Below are 14,735 nucleotides of genomic sequence, written 5' to 3' on the forward strand. Positions count from 1 at the left end.
GAATGTTTTTAATGTTATCCTGTGGCTTCAACTTGTCAGGTTGAAAGTTTTTGAGCACAGAACCAATAAACAGAAAAATAAGGGGATGAACAAAACCCAGATTTGAAATTGCAAATGTTTGAAGTAATTTGTTTCCGGTACAGAAATTTAGCAAATTTTTTTGATGTGTTTTTTTTTCCCTTTCTCCTCCGGCACCTTCCCTTTTCGTGCACAAAGAGCACTCTTGGAGCAAGATGGAACCGTACAGGCACAAACAGTTGTTTTGTTGCTGCTACTCACAACTATTGAGAGACGAAACTAGCGAAGAGCTATCAATCCCATCCCTCCTTGATGCATTCTTAAGGGGAAAAGCAACAAAATCTCTCGCCATTAATATGAGAGAATGTCTACTTTGAGGCCGCCATCCTACCATTAACATTTTGCTTTCGTTTTCCGTCAGATGCTTGTTGCTTGGTGACCGACTGGCTTTTCACTGTTTGGCTAGATGGTGCAGCTGATGTCTTCCTTGATGGAGATGGCATGTGGGAGCGAGTAGGCGTCCTGAATTTAACACAACCAAAAAACATAACTGAAAAGGTTAGAATCAGTGTTTACTGTTCTTCAATTACCAAAAAAAAATCCCATGGTTTTAGATTCTTGGCATGATCTTTCCTTTGCTGTATGTGATCATTGCTTTTGGAAACAGAAAATGGGCCTCCCAGAGACAGAGATGTTGTATCCAGTAAATTCACAAGGTCGAATTTACCTCAACTCGGGGATTTTAGTTGAACCCGATTGAGGCCTCTTGATTCTTGATCCCCCGTCGTTGACTGCAGCACTGGATTTTGCATTGCTGGACTGCAATATCGCTTCTTGCTCTGAGGAATCACTGGTTGCGAAATCTAAATCATCGTAATCATCAGTCGTGAAAGAATTAGGCCGGCTTGTGCGCCGATCTCTGAAGACTCTCACGTCGGGAATATCTCCCTGGTCAAGGGAGTCGGGAAGATGTACGCTATCTCCAACCCAGTCCGTCAGTGGATCCTCATCGTTGACCGCATCAATGTCTTCCCTCTCCATCGATGCTGAACAGCTCTGCACAAGAAAGGTTACCAAACAATGCACGGAAATCTAATAGATGTCTACAGTGATAACCTTTTGTATAATGGATTGAAGTATTACTGCAGAGAGACCAAGAAAGTCAAACTCTATGCTACTACATTTTACATTAGGATAACTGAAAAAACAAAGAAGAAGAATACCCACCACAATGTTCCCGAAATCCTCCATTGTCTGCCCAGGAGACGTCGGACTAGATTTCATTCTGTAACTGTCAGGACTGGACGTTGTACTTCCGAGTGTCTCTTCCTCTTTCTTAGCTAATGCCGCTCTGAGACTAGCTACCTAAATTGGTGAGAGAAAGAAGGGCGTTGAATGAGACTCATCCAGACCATTAGAGCAAAGTATCCAAACTTCTTAAGTAATATATAGGAAAACCTGTTGCCTGAGTTCTTTCAGTTCCCCAGTATCCTTGTTCATCTTTGCCGCACCAAGCTCAATTGTTGCAACTCGCTCTGCGAACTTGAGAGTGCTTAGAGTCTCACTTAGCGCATCAACCTCAGGGCTTATGTGTACAAACATCAATGTCTTAGCTTGCCCCCCTGACAAAATGAAACAAATATATTGAATTGCGCACTGATCCTCATGCTAAAAACGCAATACAATACTTTGTTCTTACCAAGAGAGTCCTGTAGGAGTTGTGTAAGTTTGCTGTTCCTGTAAGGAACATGTGAATTCTTTTGAGCTAGGGCAGAAATTACATCCCCTAGAGCTGCTAAAGATTTATTTATGTGTTGTGCTTCTTTGAGCCTGTCTCCTTTAACCTCTGATTTATTGACCCTTTCACTGCCTGCTAAATCAACAAGATGCAGGCATCCTCTAAGAACAGTCCCAGATGCCAACTCTTTTCCATGAACATGAATTGTTAGGCAACTGCAAACTAGGATTTATCAGTTAAATGCAACAAGTGTAAAACAATTTTTGGAAGAAAAAAAAAATCTAAAATCAACCTTTCACAAAAGCAACCAAACCTGTGAGAGCGACTGCTACGCTCATTCATGGAAGTTGAACAAGCAGCACGATTCTTCTGACCAAGGTTCATTAGCTCAACTACCTCTTCTGTTGATTGAGGAAGTGATAGCGAGTCAGTCGAACCCTTAGGCAGCCTTGTTTGATCCACGACGCATATAATCTCAGATTGTGTTCATCTTTTGATTTATTTAACTTGTGGTTGTTGATATTCAACTATTTGTATCCTACCCTTTTTGGATATGTAAACTTTGAAGATACTTGAACCTGTTATATACGAAAAAAAATCAAAGATGATTACCTATTAGGTTCTTGCTTTGAATAGTTATATAATTTATCAAGTACTCTTTCATAGATTTCATCATATTAAAAGGGAACATAAGTTATAAACCATATGGAACTGATGCTCAATTCAAACAGATCTAGACTATTCAGATAGTTTACATTGATTTGTTCAACAGAAAAAATTGATCATTTGATTTGATTCTTTCTTGTCAAGTTGATCAGTTCTGAATTTTAATATTCCCATTTATGCATTTTTCTTGAATTATTCTCCTTGAATTGTTTCTGTTAACAGGAACAACCTCTTTTTGTGATCTTGGACTTTATTTGTTGCGCCTAGAAATAATCAAAGTATGATTCTTTATGAACCTCAATCAATCTCATTATTCCTTTAGTAATTGGAATGAAACACTGGACTTTTACATCTCCCTATTGGCTCTTGCTTCTGAATAAATAATCTATTTAATGCACCTCAAGAAACAGATTCTTTTATCCTTCTTCAAATCGTCTTATTCATATTAATGGCTTTCTGTTTTGTGTTTTCACCAACAACATAAGCTGATCATTCTCACTTCACTGCAGATTATTTGGTGTTGTGGATAATGTGTTTTGCTTGTTCCAAGGCCATATTGAGAATATAACTTCACTGAAGCAACAATATGGATTGGGTAAGACTGCCAATGAGGTGATCATTGTAATTGAAGCGTATAAGACCCTAAGGGACAGAGGACCATTCCCTGCTAGCCAAGTTGTTAGAGATATCATTGGGAAATTTTCTTTTATTCTCTATGATAGCTCTTCAAACTCCACCTTCTTTGCAGCTGTAAGTATTCTTTTAGTAGCTTGCTCTCCTGCTTAATACTTTCATCGTTTCTTTTGTATTTCAAGTCATAGTGCTATTTCATAACAATATGAAACCTAAAGTTTGAAATATTGTAGTATAGAGGCCATGTGAGTTATGAGGCCATGCTTGCATCTAATTTCTCTCGCACTCAAACTGGGCAGGCACAGCTATTCTAGCATGCTCTGACAATGTGATCTGTATTATTACTTGGATTCAATTTCAATTAATCAACTTCCCCCACAAGATGGGCGACCTTTATCTGAACTAGTTAAGTACCACAGTGCTGGCTAAGAAATCTGTGCAGTTTGTCCATTTGTTTCCAGCATCTATGTAATCTGTATAGAACAGATGTAATGTGAAGTTTTCATTTTCAATTATACCTTTGAACATTTTATTGAAATATTAAATGTTGATGCTCTATTAAGTGTAGATATCGGTGTATTATGCACCCAAAGGAAGTAGTAGTACGTTTCTTCCCTTTTGAATTAGCATAATTGTTATTGGAACAAACTTTGACGGAATCTGAAATCCTGCATCTCAAATCAGCTATCTGAAATTTTACAAGTTCAACGAAACGAGTGAGCCGCCGGTCAAAGTAATAAAGATTTTGCGCACTCAGTGTTTCACCTGAAAAATTAATGGGGACAGCACACCGCCATCGTTCAAATCAGTGGGATTCGTTTGGAAATCAAAGTTCGGTATGATGTTTGGTAAGCCGGCGTGGATTTGAATAGACAATAGCTGAAAACATCAAAGGGTGTTATCTTCTGCATAAAGGTGGAATCCGGTGTTATCGTACGTCCTTTGAAATGGTTGGCAAATGAAGTGAACGTAAACCGAAGAAGCTAAGCCAGCAATAAACCAGGAGGAGTCTCTCCTCGATCTCTTGCACATCGATTGCCAACTGATCTTGGAGATGGAGGGAGAGCGGAAGGCAGAGACGAGGCGACTGTCGATAAAGACGAGGGAGAGGAAGAGATTCGAAGGAGCGGGCAAGGAGATAGAGGAAGAGGAGGAGCCTATGAGTCCAGCTTGCTCGGCTGTTCGGCCAAGACGGCTTCAACTGCTTCGTCGTGATGGTGATGGGCGTGGGGAAGCCCCTCGACGTCGGAGTCATCAAGTCCGGCCTCCAGAACACCCTCGCTCGCCACCCGCGATTCTGCAGCATCCCGGTGACCACATCATCATCCACCCTCTCTATTTTCTTCTCTTCTTACCATTTATTATTATTATTATTATTATTATTATTATTATTATATTATTATTATATTATTATATATACATTAATTGAAATTATTACCTCCTCACACAGACCACAGGGTTTATTTCCACCACCCTCACAATCACAATTTTTCCGGTTGAAATCCGTTTTTGAATGCACAACTCCTCAGCACCACACTCGAGCGAACTTGGGTTAGGAGGAAGACGCGGAGCTTCGGGAACCTGCGAGCATAAGGAACGTCAGTAGGAAGGTTAGAGGTTGTCCCGGTGCGACCACTCCGATGCTTAAGTTAGCTGGTGGAGGATAAAAGAAAATGAGAGAAACAAATGAGGGTTTTTGAGATTGCATACCTTCCCCTAGTATAGAACTAACTTTTATATGAATCGAATACGGTATGTCATGTCACAGATGTGACTAAAGTTCCATCACCGTTATGAATGTGTCAGAAGGTATGGTATAGTCAGCGCATATGTCCCATCGCTGACTTGTATTAAAGGGGGTCATGTCACCACGCACGTTTGTCAGAGTATTGTCATGATGAGTTACATAGGTGGCAGGAGGACATTCACAATCCGCATCATAGGGGAGTGGTCTTTGGGGAAAGAAAGAGAAAAGCCTGTCTTGGGCCAGGGTAGAATGGCAAAGCCAGCGTGCCTTACGTCCGAATAGATCGACTCAGATCGGGGTCGAGGTGCCAGGGATCCGGCTCGATCAGGGCTCCGTGACCTTCTGAGCCCGACTCGAGGATCCCGATCCGGTTACGGCTCCGTTGAAGAAGTACTGTCATTGAGTCCTGCAAGACTCGCCTCGGGGCTGGGGTGCTGGGGTGCTGGGGATCCGGTTCGATCCGGGCTCTGCGACGCTCCGAGTCCGACTCACTTGAGAAATCTTGTGATGGGAAAATTAAACTGCTGGTTCAATTTATCTCTGAAATTTACAATTTTGATTCATTATTATTTGCCTTCACTTCACAAAAATATAGTATATTAGTAAAAGTACTCAGAGAAAATAATAAGAGGATCAAATTAAGATTTCAATTTTAAATAAATTAATATTTCAAAATTTCATAAATTATATTTTAAATTTACTCAATATGTGAATTAAAAAAATTTAAAAAGAAAAAAAAATATGGTCATTAACTTGGGGTTTATTTGGAAGCTGCAGGTGTTCGAGGAAAGCAGCAGTAAGAAGCCGCGGTGGGTGGCCGCCGAGGTGTCGGTGGAGGACCACATCGTGGTTCCAAACCTCGACCCTGGCGGCATCTCCAGGTCGCCTGACCAGACGGTGGAGGACTACGTGTCTTCCCTCACCTCCACCCCGATGGACGCCTCCCGCCCCTTGTGGGAGCTCCACATCCTCAACTTCCCCGTCTCCAATGCCGCCGCCGTCGCCGTCCTCCGCCTCCACCACTCCCTCGGCGACGGTATCTCCCTCATGTCCCTCCTCCTCGCCTGCACTCGCAAGGCCTCCGACCCCGCTTCCCTCCCCGATCTCCCCCGACGGCCCGCCCGCCCTCCTCCGGCCGGGTCTCGCACCGTCGGCATTCTCGCGATCTTCCTCTTGCTGCGGGCCTTCCTCATCCTCGCGTGGAACACTCTCGTCGATGTCCTGTTCTTCATTGCGACGGCACTTTTCTTCAGGGACACCCCCACACCGCTCGTCGGATCTGAAGGGGTGGAGAATCGTCCGAAGCGAATCGTGCATCGGACAGTCAGCCTCCGTGACATAAAGGCCATCAAGAACGCCATGCATTGCGTACGCCTTCTTGTGCTCCTCCTCGATCTGCACTTCAATAGATTTCTAACATTCCATACATGCTGATTGCAGACCGTCAATGATGTATTAGTGGGCGTCACATCTGCAGGCTTGTCTCGTTACCTCAACAGGAGATACTGTGAGTAATCAACTAGACATCAAGAATCAATCTCATTTATACTTTTTTGGAAGTAGATATGATAAACTCCTTGGTATCTAGTTTTCTTTGGAAGCAAGCCTGATTTAGTTTTCTTGAAAGTATTAATTGTTTACCATTTAATTCTCTTCATGAGAGTATGACAAACATGTGAAGTAGCAGTAGAAAAGCTCTGTACAGTCTTAAGCACGCACCCAAAGCATGGTACAATCATATAGATTCTTATTTTCATAGCCATGGTTTTTCCTATTATCCTTAGGAACTAATGATCTTGGTTTAGGTTTAGGAGGAGGTTGTAGGAAATAAAGAAAATTTACACCTTGATAAACTAAACCTCATTTAGACTTTCTTTGAAAGTACATATGGACTTTTACTTCTAGTTCCTTGCAAGTAGTATGATTTGTTGATATCCTGTTTTTTTGGAAGTAAGTCATTTAATGTTTTACATTTAATTCAGTTCAGGAGTGATTGTCTATAAATAGAAATATAACTTCACCATCGTCAAGCATTAGAAAGATATCTTGATCCTCCAAGAGTCTGCTATTAACTTTCAAAATCTTAAAAGGAATAATTTTCCATGCAATTTTTATATATCAGGTCAAACTGCTCATGAGGATGGTAAGAAGGTTCAATTCCCATCAAAAATTCGACTCCGATCAACCCTCCTCGTGAACATTAGACCGGCACCTGGGATTCACGTAAGCATCTCTCTTCTCTATAGTTGTTCGTCTTAGATGAGTTTTTCTTTACATATATTTGAATTGGACAGGCTCTGGCAGAGCTAATGGAAGGCAGGGATGGTGGCACAAAGTGGGGGAACTTGCTTGGTTACCTCATCATGCCCATTCCAATTGCAAACTATGTCGATCCCTTGGATTATGTCCGGCAAGGGAAAGTGATTGCAGATAGGAAGAAGAATTCCTTGGAAGCTATCTTCACCTATAAAAGTGTAGATCTCATTGTCAAATTGTTTGGAATTAAGGTTTGTGGCTTATCGTGCTTAATAATCAGTCACTCTGCTTCATTGTTCTTTGGAATTTCAGCTTGTGAAATTACATGCGACAGGCTGCCGCATTCCTGTGCCACAGAGTGCTCAAAAACACAACATTTTCCTTGTCTAATATGAATGGGCCAGTTGAAGAGATAAAATTCTTCGATCATCCACTCGTCTTCTTAGCTCCTACTGTCTATGGGAATCCACAGGTCAGTGCTTCCTCTGAATATCCATAACACATTGTAGTGTGATCGATTATTTACCATTTACCAGAAGGTTGAATGGTTTGTCTGGTTTGATTTAACAGGCCCTCACATTGCACTTCCAAAGTTACATGAACGCAATGGAAATAGTTGTGACGGTTGATGATACAATTATAGAGAACCCACACCAGCTCTTGGATGATCTTGTTGAGTCTCTCCAACTCATCAAGGCAGAAATCAAGCATGCAGAGTGAGAATGCAAATCCTGTGGAGCTCCTCCATGTGTCAATGTATTTCAGTTTCTTACACTATATACTACTGAATGAATAAATGTCTATAGAACAATATCACATATCATCTTTATTCTATAGATATAGATAATAAAAAGAGCATCTTCTTGATCCTTCAAACTCTTGAGACTGGAATGTTTTTAATGTTATCCTGTGGCTTCAACTTGTCAGGTTGAAAGTTTTTGAGCACAGAACCAATAAACAGAAAAATAAGGGGATGAACAAAACCCAGATTTGAAATTGCAAATGTTTGAAGTAATTTGTTTCCGGTACAGAAATTTAGCAAATTTTTTTATGTGTTTTTTTTTCCCTTTCTCCTCCGGCACCTTCCCTTTTCGTGCACAAAGAGCACTCTTGGAGCAAGATGGAACCGTACAGGCACAAACAGTTGTTTTGTTGCTGCTACTCACAACTATTGAGAGACGAAACTAGCCAAGAGCTATCAATCCCATCCCTCCTTGATGCATTCTTAAGGGGAAAAGCAACAAAATCTCTCGCCATTAATATGAGAGAATGTCTACTTTGAGGCCGCCATCCTACCATTAACATTTTGCTTTCGTTTTCCGTCAGATGCTTGTTGCTTGGTGACCGACTGGCTTTTCACTGTTTGGCTAGATGGTGCAGTTGATGTCTTCCTTGATGGAGATGGCATGTGGGAGCGAGTAGGCGTCCTGAATTTAACACAACCAAAAAACATAACTGAAAAGGTTAGAATCACTGTTTACTGTTCTTCAATTACCAAAAAAAAAAAAAAAAAAATCCCATGGTTTTAGATTCTTGGCATGATCTTTCCTTTGATGTATGTGATCATTTATCCAGAATTTACCTCAACTCGGGGATTTTAGTTGAACCCGATTGAAGCCGCTTGGTTCTTGATCCCCCGTCGTTGACTGCAGCACTGGATTTTGCATTGCTAGACTGCAATATCGCTTCTTGCTCTGAGGAATCACTGGTTGCGAAATCTAAATCATCGTAATCATCAGTTGTGAAAGAATTAGGCCGGCTTGTGCGCCGATCTCTGAAGACTCTCACGTCGGGAATATCTCCCTGGTCAAGGGAGTCGGGAAGATGTACGCTATCTCCAACCCAGTCCGTCAGTGGATCCTCATCGTTGACCGCATCAATGTCTTCCCTCTCCATCGATGCTGAACAGCTCTGCACAAGAAAGGTTACCAAACAATGCACGGAAATCTAATAGATGTCTACAGTGATAACCTTTTGTTAATGGAGTGAAGTCTTAGAAAGTCAAACTCTATGCTACTACATTTTACATTAGGATAACTGAAAAAACAAACAAGAAGAATACCCACCACAATGTTCCCGAAATCCTCCATTGTCTGCCCAGGAGACGTCGGACTAGATTTCATTCTGTAACTGTCAGGACTGGACGTTGTACTTCCGAGTGTCTCTTCCTCTTTCTTAGCTAATGCCGCTCTGAGACTAGCTACCTAAATTGGTGAGAGAAAGAAGGGCGTTGAATGAGACTCATCCAGACCATTAGAGCAAAGTATCCAAACTTCTTAAGTAATATAAGGAAAACCTGTTGCCTGAGTTCTTTCAGTTCCCCAGTATCCTTGTTCATCTTTGCCGCACCAAGCTCAATTGTTGCAACTCGCTCTGCGAACTTGAGAGTGCTTAAAGTCTCACTTAGCGCATCAACCTCAGGGCTTATGTGTACAAACATCAATGTCTTAGCTTGCCCCCCTGACAAAATGAAACAAATATATCGAATTGCGCAATGATCCTCATGCTAAAACGGAATACAATACTTTGTTCTTACCAAGAGAGTCCTGTAGGAGTTGTGTAAGTTTGCTGTTCCTATAAGGAACATGTGAATTCTTTTGAGCAAGGGCAGAAATTACATCCCCTAGAGCTGCTAAAGATTTATTTATGTGTTGTGCTTCTTTGAGCCTGTCTCCTTTAACCTCTGATTTATTGACCCTTTCACTGCCTGCTAAATCAACAAGATGCAGGCATCCTCTAAGAACAGTCCCAGATGCCAACTCTTTTCCATGAACATGAATTGTTAGGCAACTGCAAACTAGGATTTATCAGTTAAATGCAACAAGTGTAAAACAATTTTTGGAAGGAAAAAAATCTAAAATCAACCTTTCACAAAAGCAACCAAACCTGTGAGAGCGACTGCTACGCTCATTCATGGAAGTTGAACAAGCAGCACGATTCTTCTGACCAAGGTTCATTAGCTCAACTACCTCTTCTGTTGATGAGACAGGAACCAAGTTTGCATCAGGCACTGCCATCCCGTTCTGAGAATTATTACGAATGTCCAATGTTTTAAAAGTTAAGGTACTCAAAATGTTAAACAAGATGCATGTAATATTGAGATAACAATTAATTTGTCCAATAAATTAATTCCAATTTCAGGTACACAGAAACAATATATACATATTAATAGGATATATTTCTTATCAATAAACGGAATCACAATTAGAAGGATATTTTTTGATAGGGCCATCATTAAGGAGATCTCTGACTTGCTCATTGTAGATCTCGATCATCTGAACCGCAATTTCATAGCAAATTGAATCCTTCCTCTGTCTTGAGATCTGAAACAAGTCATTTAGTGCCCTATAGTTTACTCCATAGCCCTCTTCTGTGAGTTCTTTGGGTCCACTCTACATGGAATTCAAGGGGTTATTAAATAATCAATATTTGTGATTGTAAATGAACATTCGTATCAAGACATCAACAAAATTTAGATGTCAATGTCGTTACCATGGTATAAGTTTTTCCAGATCCTGTTTGACCATATGCAAAGATGCAGACATTAAAACCATCAAGAACTGATCGAATCAAAGGTTTTGTGTCTGAAAAAACCTCCTCTGCATTGATTAAGGAAGTTAATTTTATTTCTACAGGTCAGAACATTCTAAAAGTATCTAAGATGAAGCTTTAACAACCTTGAGTAACAGATGGGCTAAAGGTTTTGTTGAAGCTAAACGATTTATGACCTTCTTTTCCATACTTGGCTGGGGTGCTAATTGTAATGTTTCCATCATCAATATGATCAACAGTGGTCAAATTATTACTAGATTTTCCAGGTAAGAAAGGCCTCACTCGGCAGTACACCCTAATGTTTCCTATTAGAGGGCATATGGAATTAGTAAAAGAAAAAAAACAATTAACTTAGAATATAATAATAGGATTACCTTTAAGATCCTGCACATGATTGTACAACTTCCTGTTTTCTTCAAGAACCTTCTGATATCCAGAAGCTGCATGAGTTATAATTTGCATATGCTTTCCTAAAATGACATGAACAAGGGTTTTTTGAGCACATCTAATAGTTGCTGGTATATGACTAGACCAACTTTCCTTTTTATTACCGTACCTAGTTTGCTAACTTCTTCAGAGTACTGTGTCTTAATCAACTCTACACTCTCTCTGGTTGATAGGAGACAATTTTTCAGTTCCTACAGAGGATATGAAAAAATAGTCTGGAGAATACAATATCTCATCCATTTTTCTTTTAAAAAAACAAAGGAAAGCATACATGAATTTCTCTTTTTTGCTTCTCAACAAGTAAACCCTGCTTTAGAAGCTTTTCTTTTGTTTTTTCTTGATCCCTCAAGCTCATGGTAAAATCTTCACCTCTTAAACATGTGTTAGTACTCTCTGATTCTAGCATCTAAACATAGTAAAGATCAAAACATTATTATCACGAAAACCTATTGGACAACAATAAATCATACATAATGATGCTATAAAAATATAACCCAAGTTGCATGTCTTTCGGTGGAACCACATTAAATTGAAAATTATTATTTAGATTCACAAATAGGTTGACTTATTTCTTATGATGCTTTAATAAAAATATAATTAAGATTGGCTTATTTCTTATTTTGCAATTTGATTATATTCCTAGTTTGTTTAAAGGAGGCTTAATTTTTTATATCTATCCTCTTTCAAGTAATTAATTCCTCTTGCTTAATCTTTGCATGAGATCTTTTCTTTTCTATATGAGATAGTTTTCCCTTGCACTGTGCCAATTTCATTCCAATTATTTTGTGTGACTTTGGGGTCATTTTGGGTGTTGAATCAATTTGGTATCAAAGCAACTTCAGGTTACATCAAAAACCTTTTAGTGAAGTCTTCCACTGGAAAGGAAATTCTTTCAACGCGGAGTTTTGAGTAATGAAGTTGTGTAATTATTAGCTAGTTTTATATGATATGATTGCCCCAAGTTTTTTGATTTCTTTCACTGGCTATTTGAGAGGATGTTTTGCTCATGACATCAACTGAGGGAAGTTACCTCCATTGTTGTATAGGGACCAACTAGGACTTGTCAATTTGTCAGTCTTGAGGATCTAACAATGAACAATTCAATATCTATCATTGTCGAAAGGATGCACCTTGTTCTCAGAGCAAGTGTTCTGAATCTGTGACGAATTGCTTGCTTCATAGAGGGAACCACTTTTATCAATCACTTTCACCTACGAAGATTTTCAAATATCAATTTATCATTGCTTCAAGGAACAAATTCTAACAAAATAAAACATGGTACCTTATTCTCAGAGGCAATGGATTGAATCTCTGTCGAATTGCTTGCTTCATAGAGGGAACCAATTTTATCAATCACTTTCACCTACGAAAATTTTCAAATATCAATTTATCATTGCTTCAAGGAACAAATTCTAACAAAATAAAACATGGTACCTTATTCTCAGAGGCAATGGATTGAATCTCTGTCGAATTGCTTGCTTCATAGAGGGAACCCATTTCATCAATCACTTTCATCTATGAAGTTTTGCAGTGTCTATTTATCATTGCTTCAAAGGAACATATAGTACACAATATTAAATATAGTACCTTATTCTCACAGCAAGTGGATTGAAACTCTTTGGAATTGCTTGCTCCATAGAACAAACTGGTTTCAATTGTCTCGTTTTTATCCATCTATCAAGTTTTGTGATATCAATTTATGTCATCTAAGAGGATCTACAGTAATATTGTACTCTAGTGGGGTAGCATAAGAAGGAAGAATTCAAGCTAGGTGCAGATGGGTAATATTATTGATTAATAGTTTCAAGTGCAGAGGACTAAGTTACCATGTAAAAGAAAGGAAGTGGTCATGTTTAGATAATGAAGCAGCATATAAAACACCAAGATAAGATGACCTACCATCTCCTGTTTCCTGGAGAGACGATGCTCAAATTCTTGTATTACTTTGGTTAGCATTGATTCAACTACCTGCAAAGGGCCATTAACAAATTTAACTACTATGTGTTTTGTGCTGATGATTGACAAAGCAAATTGACAAAGTTTTCTCCTAAACTCATAAGCAGCTTTGATATACCAAAGGGACTTCTTCAGCCTTTTTGTCTGATAAAAGGGTGCGCACAAGCATGCTCAGAGAAGGTGATATCATCTGTTAATCGTACAAGTCATTTTAGCCAACACAGGATTACTGGATCTGTCCATGTATCCTAACATTCAGCTTACCAACCATTTCAGAGGATTCTATTGAAAAATCAATGCTCAAGTTCTGCTCCAATGACCCACCATCCTGAATTGTTTGACTTCGAGTGATGGAATTCATGAAAGGTTCTGAGTTTCTCCTCGCAAAGTGTTTTCCAGTGCTTGAAGGTTTCATAATCCCACCAGATTTGGAGGAACCGTTCCTCCATACTTGTTTCTCATCAAAGGATTTAAGAGCAAGGATAGAATTAACAACCCTGGAGCCTTTACCACCCTGTACCGAAAATCTACAAAATTTCAATACCCAAGGACAGACCCAATTCGAGATAATTTTCTTGGAGATAAAGCAGTTTTTTTTTAATTAATAACCAGAAACAAGTGATAAATTTTGTAAAGCGTGTGCTACTAAATACAACTAAGTTCATGAGCATTTGAAAAATGGAGAATATAGTCGATGCATTTGTTAAAGAAAAATAAGCTATTTTGCATCTAAAAACTGTCGAATAGCAGATTTCCTAGAGTAGCTCTAATACAATTACAATGGAGCAAAAACGCGGAAAGTTTAGCAAGACAAACTGGCATGCCTGCTCTAGATCAGATGCCTCAAATGTGGGGAGACCCAATTCTTCTAGGGCATCAAGGAAGTTCCTCAAATTCTCGAAGTACTGAAATGCTGATAGAGCAGCAGCACCATCAGGAGCTTCAATCACCTTAAATGAAAAGGAATAGTTAGATTCCCAATATTAGCAGACACAACATGATCTCAGTTCTGCTAGAAAAAAAAGTCCTGCCAGAATCATTCAACAAGTGCTAACCTTGGGCACTGCTCCAGGCTTAACCTTGTTGAGTGCGTTGCAGAGAGCAATTCCATTCCTCAGTGCTAGCCGGAATTCCTCCTCAGTAGGCTCTTCCGGCAAGTCCCTCGCACCAACAACTCCAACCATTCTCCTAAGCCATGCAGCTGCCTCATACCTTCTCATCGCTGCCATGGCAAGTATAACCAGATAAATTTTATGCACGATGGCATCGATCCAACATTTTATTTGACGAAATAGAAATCAAATCCTGTATTTTGAGAATATTCTATGTATACGGATGTACTGATTCATGAAGATTAATTGCCCTTGTGCATTGTGTCAGCCGACAGAACTTCAAATCAGGCGATTTCAAACAACAGAACTGCAAGGGATATGATGCAGATCGATATAAAAGTAGGTCACCAAGTAAAATCAGATCACCTGCTTGCTCCTCCTTCCTCGAGGCCAAGTCAATGTCGCACCTCCTCGCCCCGTGCTGCTTCAGCACATCCTCCACCACCGGCACCGAAATGGACCCTTCCGACGCCATTTCCCGATGCGAATGGCAAGATGGAACGCTTCCAATTCCCAATCGCAAATTCACCGACCTTGAGCCGATTTCAGATAGGAAATCATCCAACCGAGGGGGGAAACAGCAGAAATTAAAGATCAGGTTGGATTTCGA

The 14,735-nt window shown here is 39.9% G+C and overlaps 2 protein-coding genes and 1 pseudogene across 2 annotated transcripts; 1 reads left to right on the plus strand and 2 right to left on the minus strand.

Moving 5' to 3' along the window:
• Positions 1–234: 234 nt before the first annotated feature.
• On the minus strand, positions 235–14,600 carry LOC141841104 (kinesin-like protein KIN-14P). The gene is made up of 21 exons (XM_074729226.1): positions 14,492–14,600; positions 14,069–14,235; positions 13,838–13,963; positions 13,282–13,527; positions 13,132–13,203; positions 12,957–13,025; positions 12,645–12,731; positions 12,492–12,572; positions 12,188–12,268; positions 11,329–11,463; positions 11,167–11,248; positions 10,985–11,080; positions 10,736–10,915; positions 10,551–10,657; positions 10,275–10,450; positions 9,945–10,106; positions 9,595–9,848; positions 9,355–9,518; positions 9,125–9,262; positions 746–1,074; positions 235–540 (listed from the first exon to the last, which is right to left on the minus strand). The coding sequence occupies exons 1-21, from the start codon at positions 14,598–14,600 to the stop codon at positions 387–389; spliced, it is 3,015 nt and encodes a 1,004-aa protein (XP_074585327.1). The 3' UTR covers positions 235–386.
• Positions 1,111–3,852, minus strand: LOC141839516 (kinesin-like protein KIN-14P). The gene is made up of 6 exons (XM_074727265.1): positions 3,847–3,852; positions 2,318–2,334; positions 2,070–2,204; positions 1,718–1,971; positions 1,477–1,640; positions 1,111–1,383 (listed from the first exon to the last, which is right to left on the minus strand). Exons 1-6 carry the CDS (start codon positions 3,850–3,852, stop codon positions 1,111–1,113), a joined length of 849 nt encoding a protein of 282 aa, XP_074583366.1.
• LOC141841105 (wax ester synthase/diacylglycerol acyltransferase 11-like) lies at positions 4,030–8,101 on the plus strand (annotated as a pseudogene).
• Positions 14,601–14,735: the final 135 nt, after the last annotated feature.

Source organism: Curcuma longa, chromosome 11, assembly GCF_044706935.1.
Source record: "Curcuma longa cultivar G26 ecotype Majalengka, Jawa Barat chromosome 11, ITB_CL_G26_1.1, whole genome shotgun sequence".
NCBI classification, from domain to species: domain Eukaryota; kingdom Viridiplantae; phylum Streptophyta; class Magnoliopsida; order Zingiberales; family Zingiberaceae; genus Curcuma; species Curcuma longa.

What these genes read in the sequence shown, in the direction of transcription:
- LOC141839516 (XM_074727265.1), bottom strand. An exon ending in CGTAGCAGTCGCTCTCACAG is followed by an intron (nt 1,972 to 2,069) that starts GTTTGGTTGCTT and finishes CCTAGTTTGCAG; the next exon opens with TTGCCTAACAATTCATGTTC. An exon ending in TGAAAGAACTCAGGCAACAG is followed by an intron (nt 1,384 to 1,476) that starts GTTTTCCTATAT and finishes TCACCAATTTAG; the next exon opens with GTAGCTAGTCTCAGAGCGGC.
- LOC141841104 (XM_074729226.1), bottom strand. Translation starts at nt 14,600, where the DNA reads ATGGCGTCGGAAGGGTCCATTTCGGTGCCGGTGGTGGAGGATGTGCTG. An exon ending in AGGCTGAAGAAGTCCCTTTG is followed by an intron (nt 13,026 to 13,131) that starts GTATATCAAAGC and finishes GGCCCTTTGCAG; the next exon opens with GTAGTTGAATCAATGCTAAC. An exon ending in CCATTGCCTCTGAGAATAAG is followed by an intron (nt 12,269 to 12,491) that starts GTACCATGTTTT and finishes AAATCTTCGTAG; the next exon opens with GTGAAAGTGATTGATAAAAG.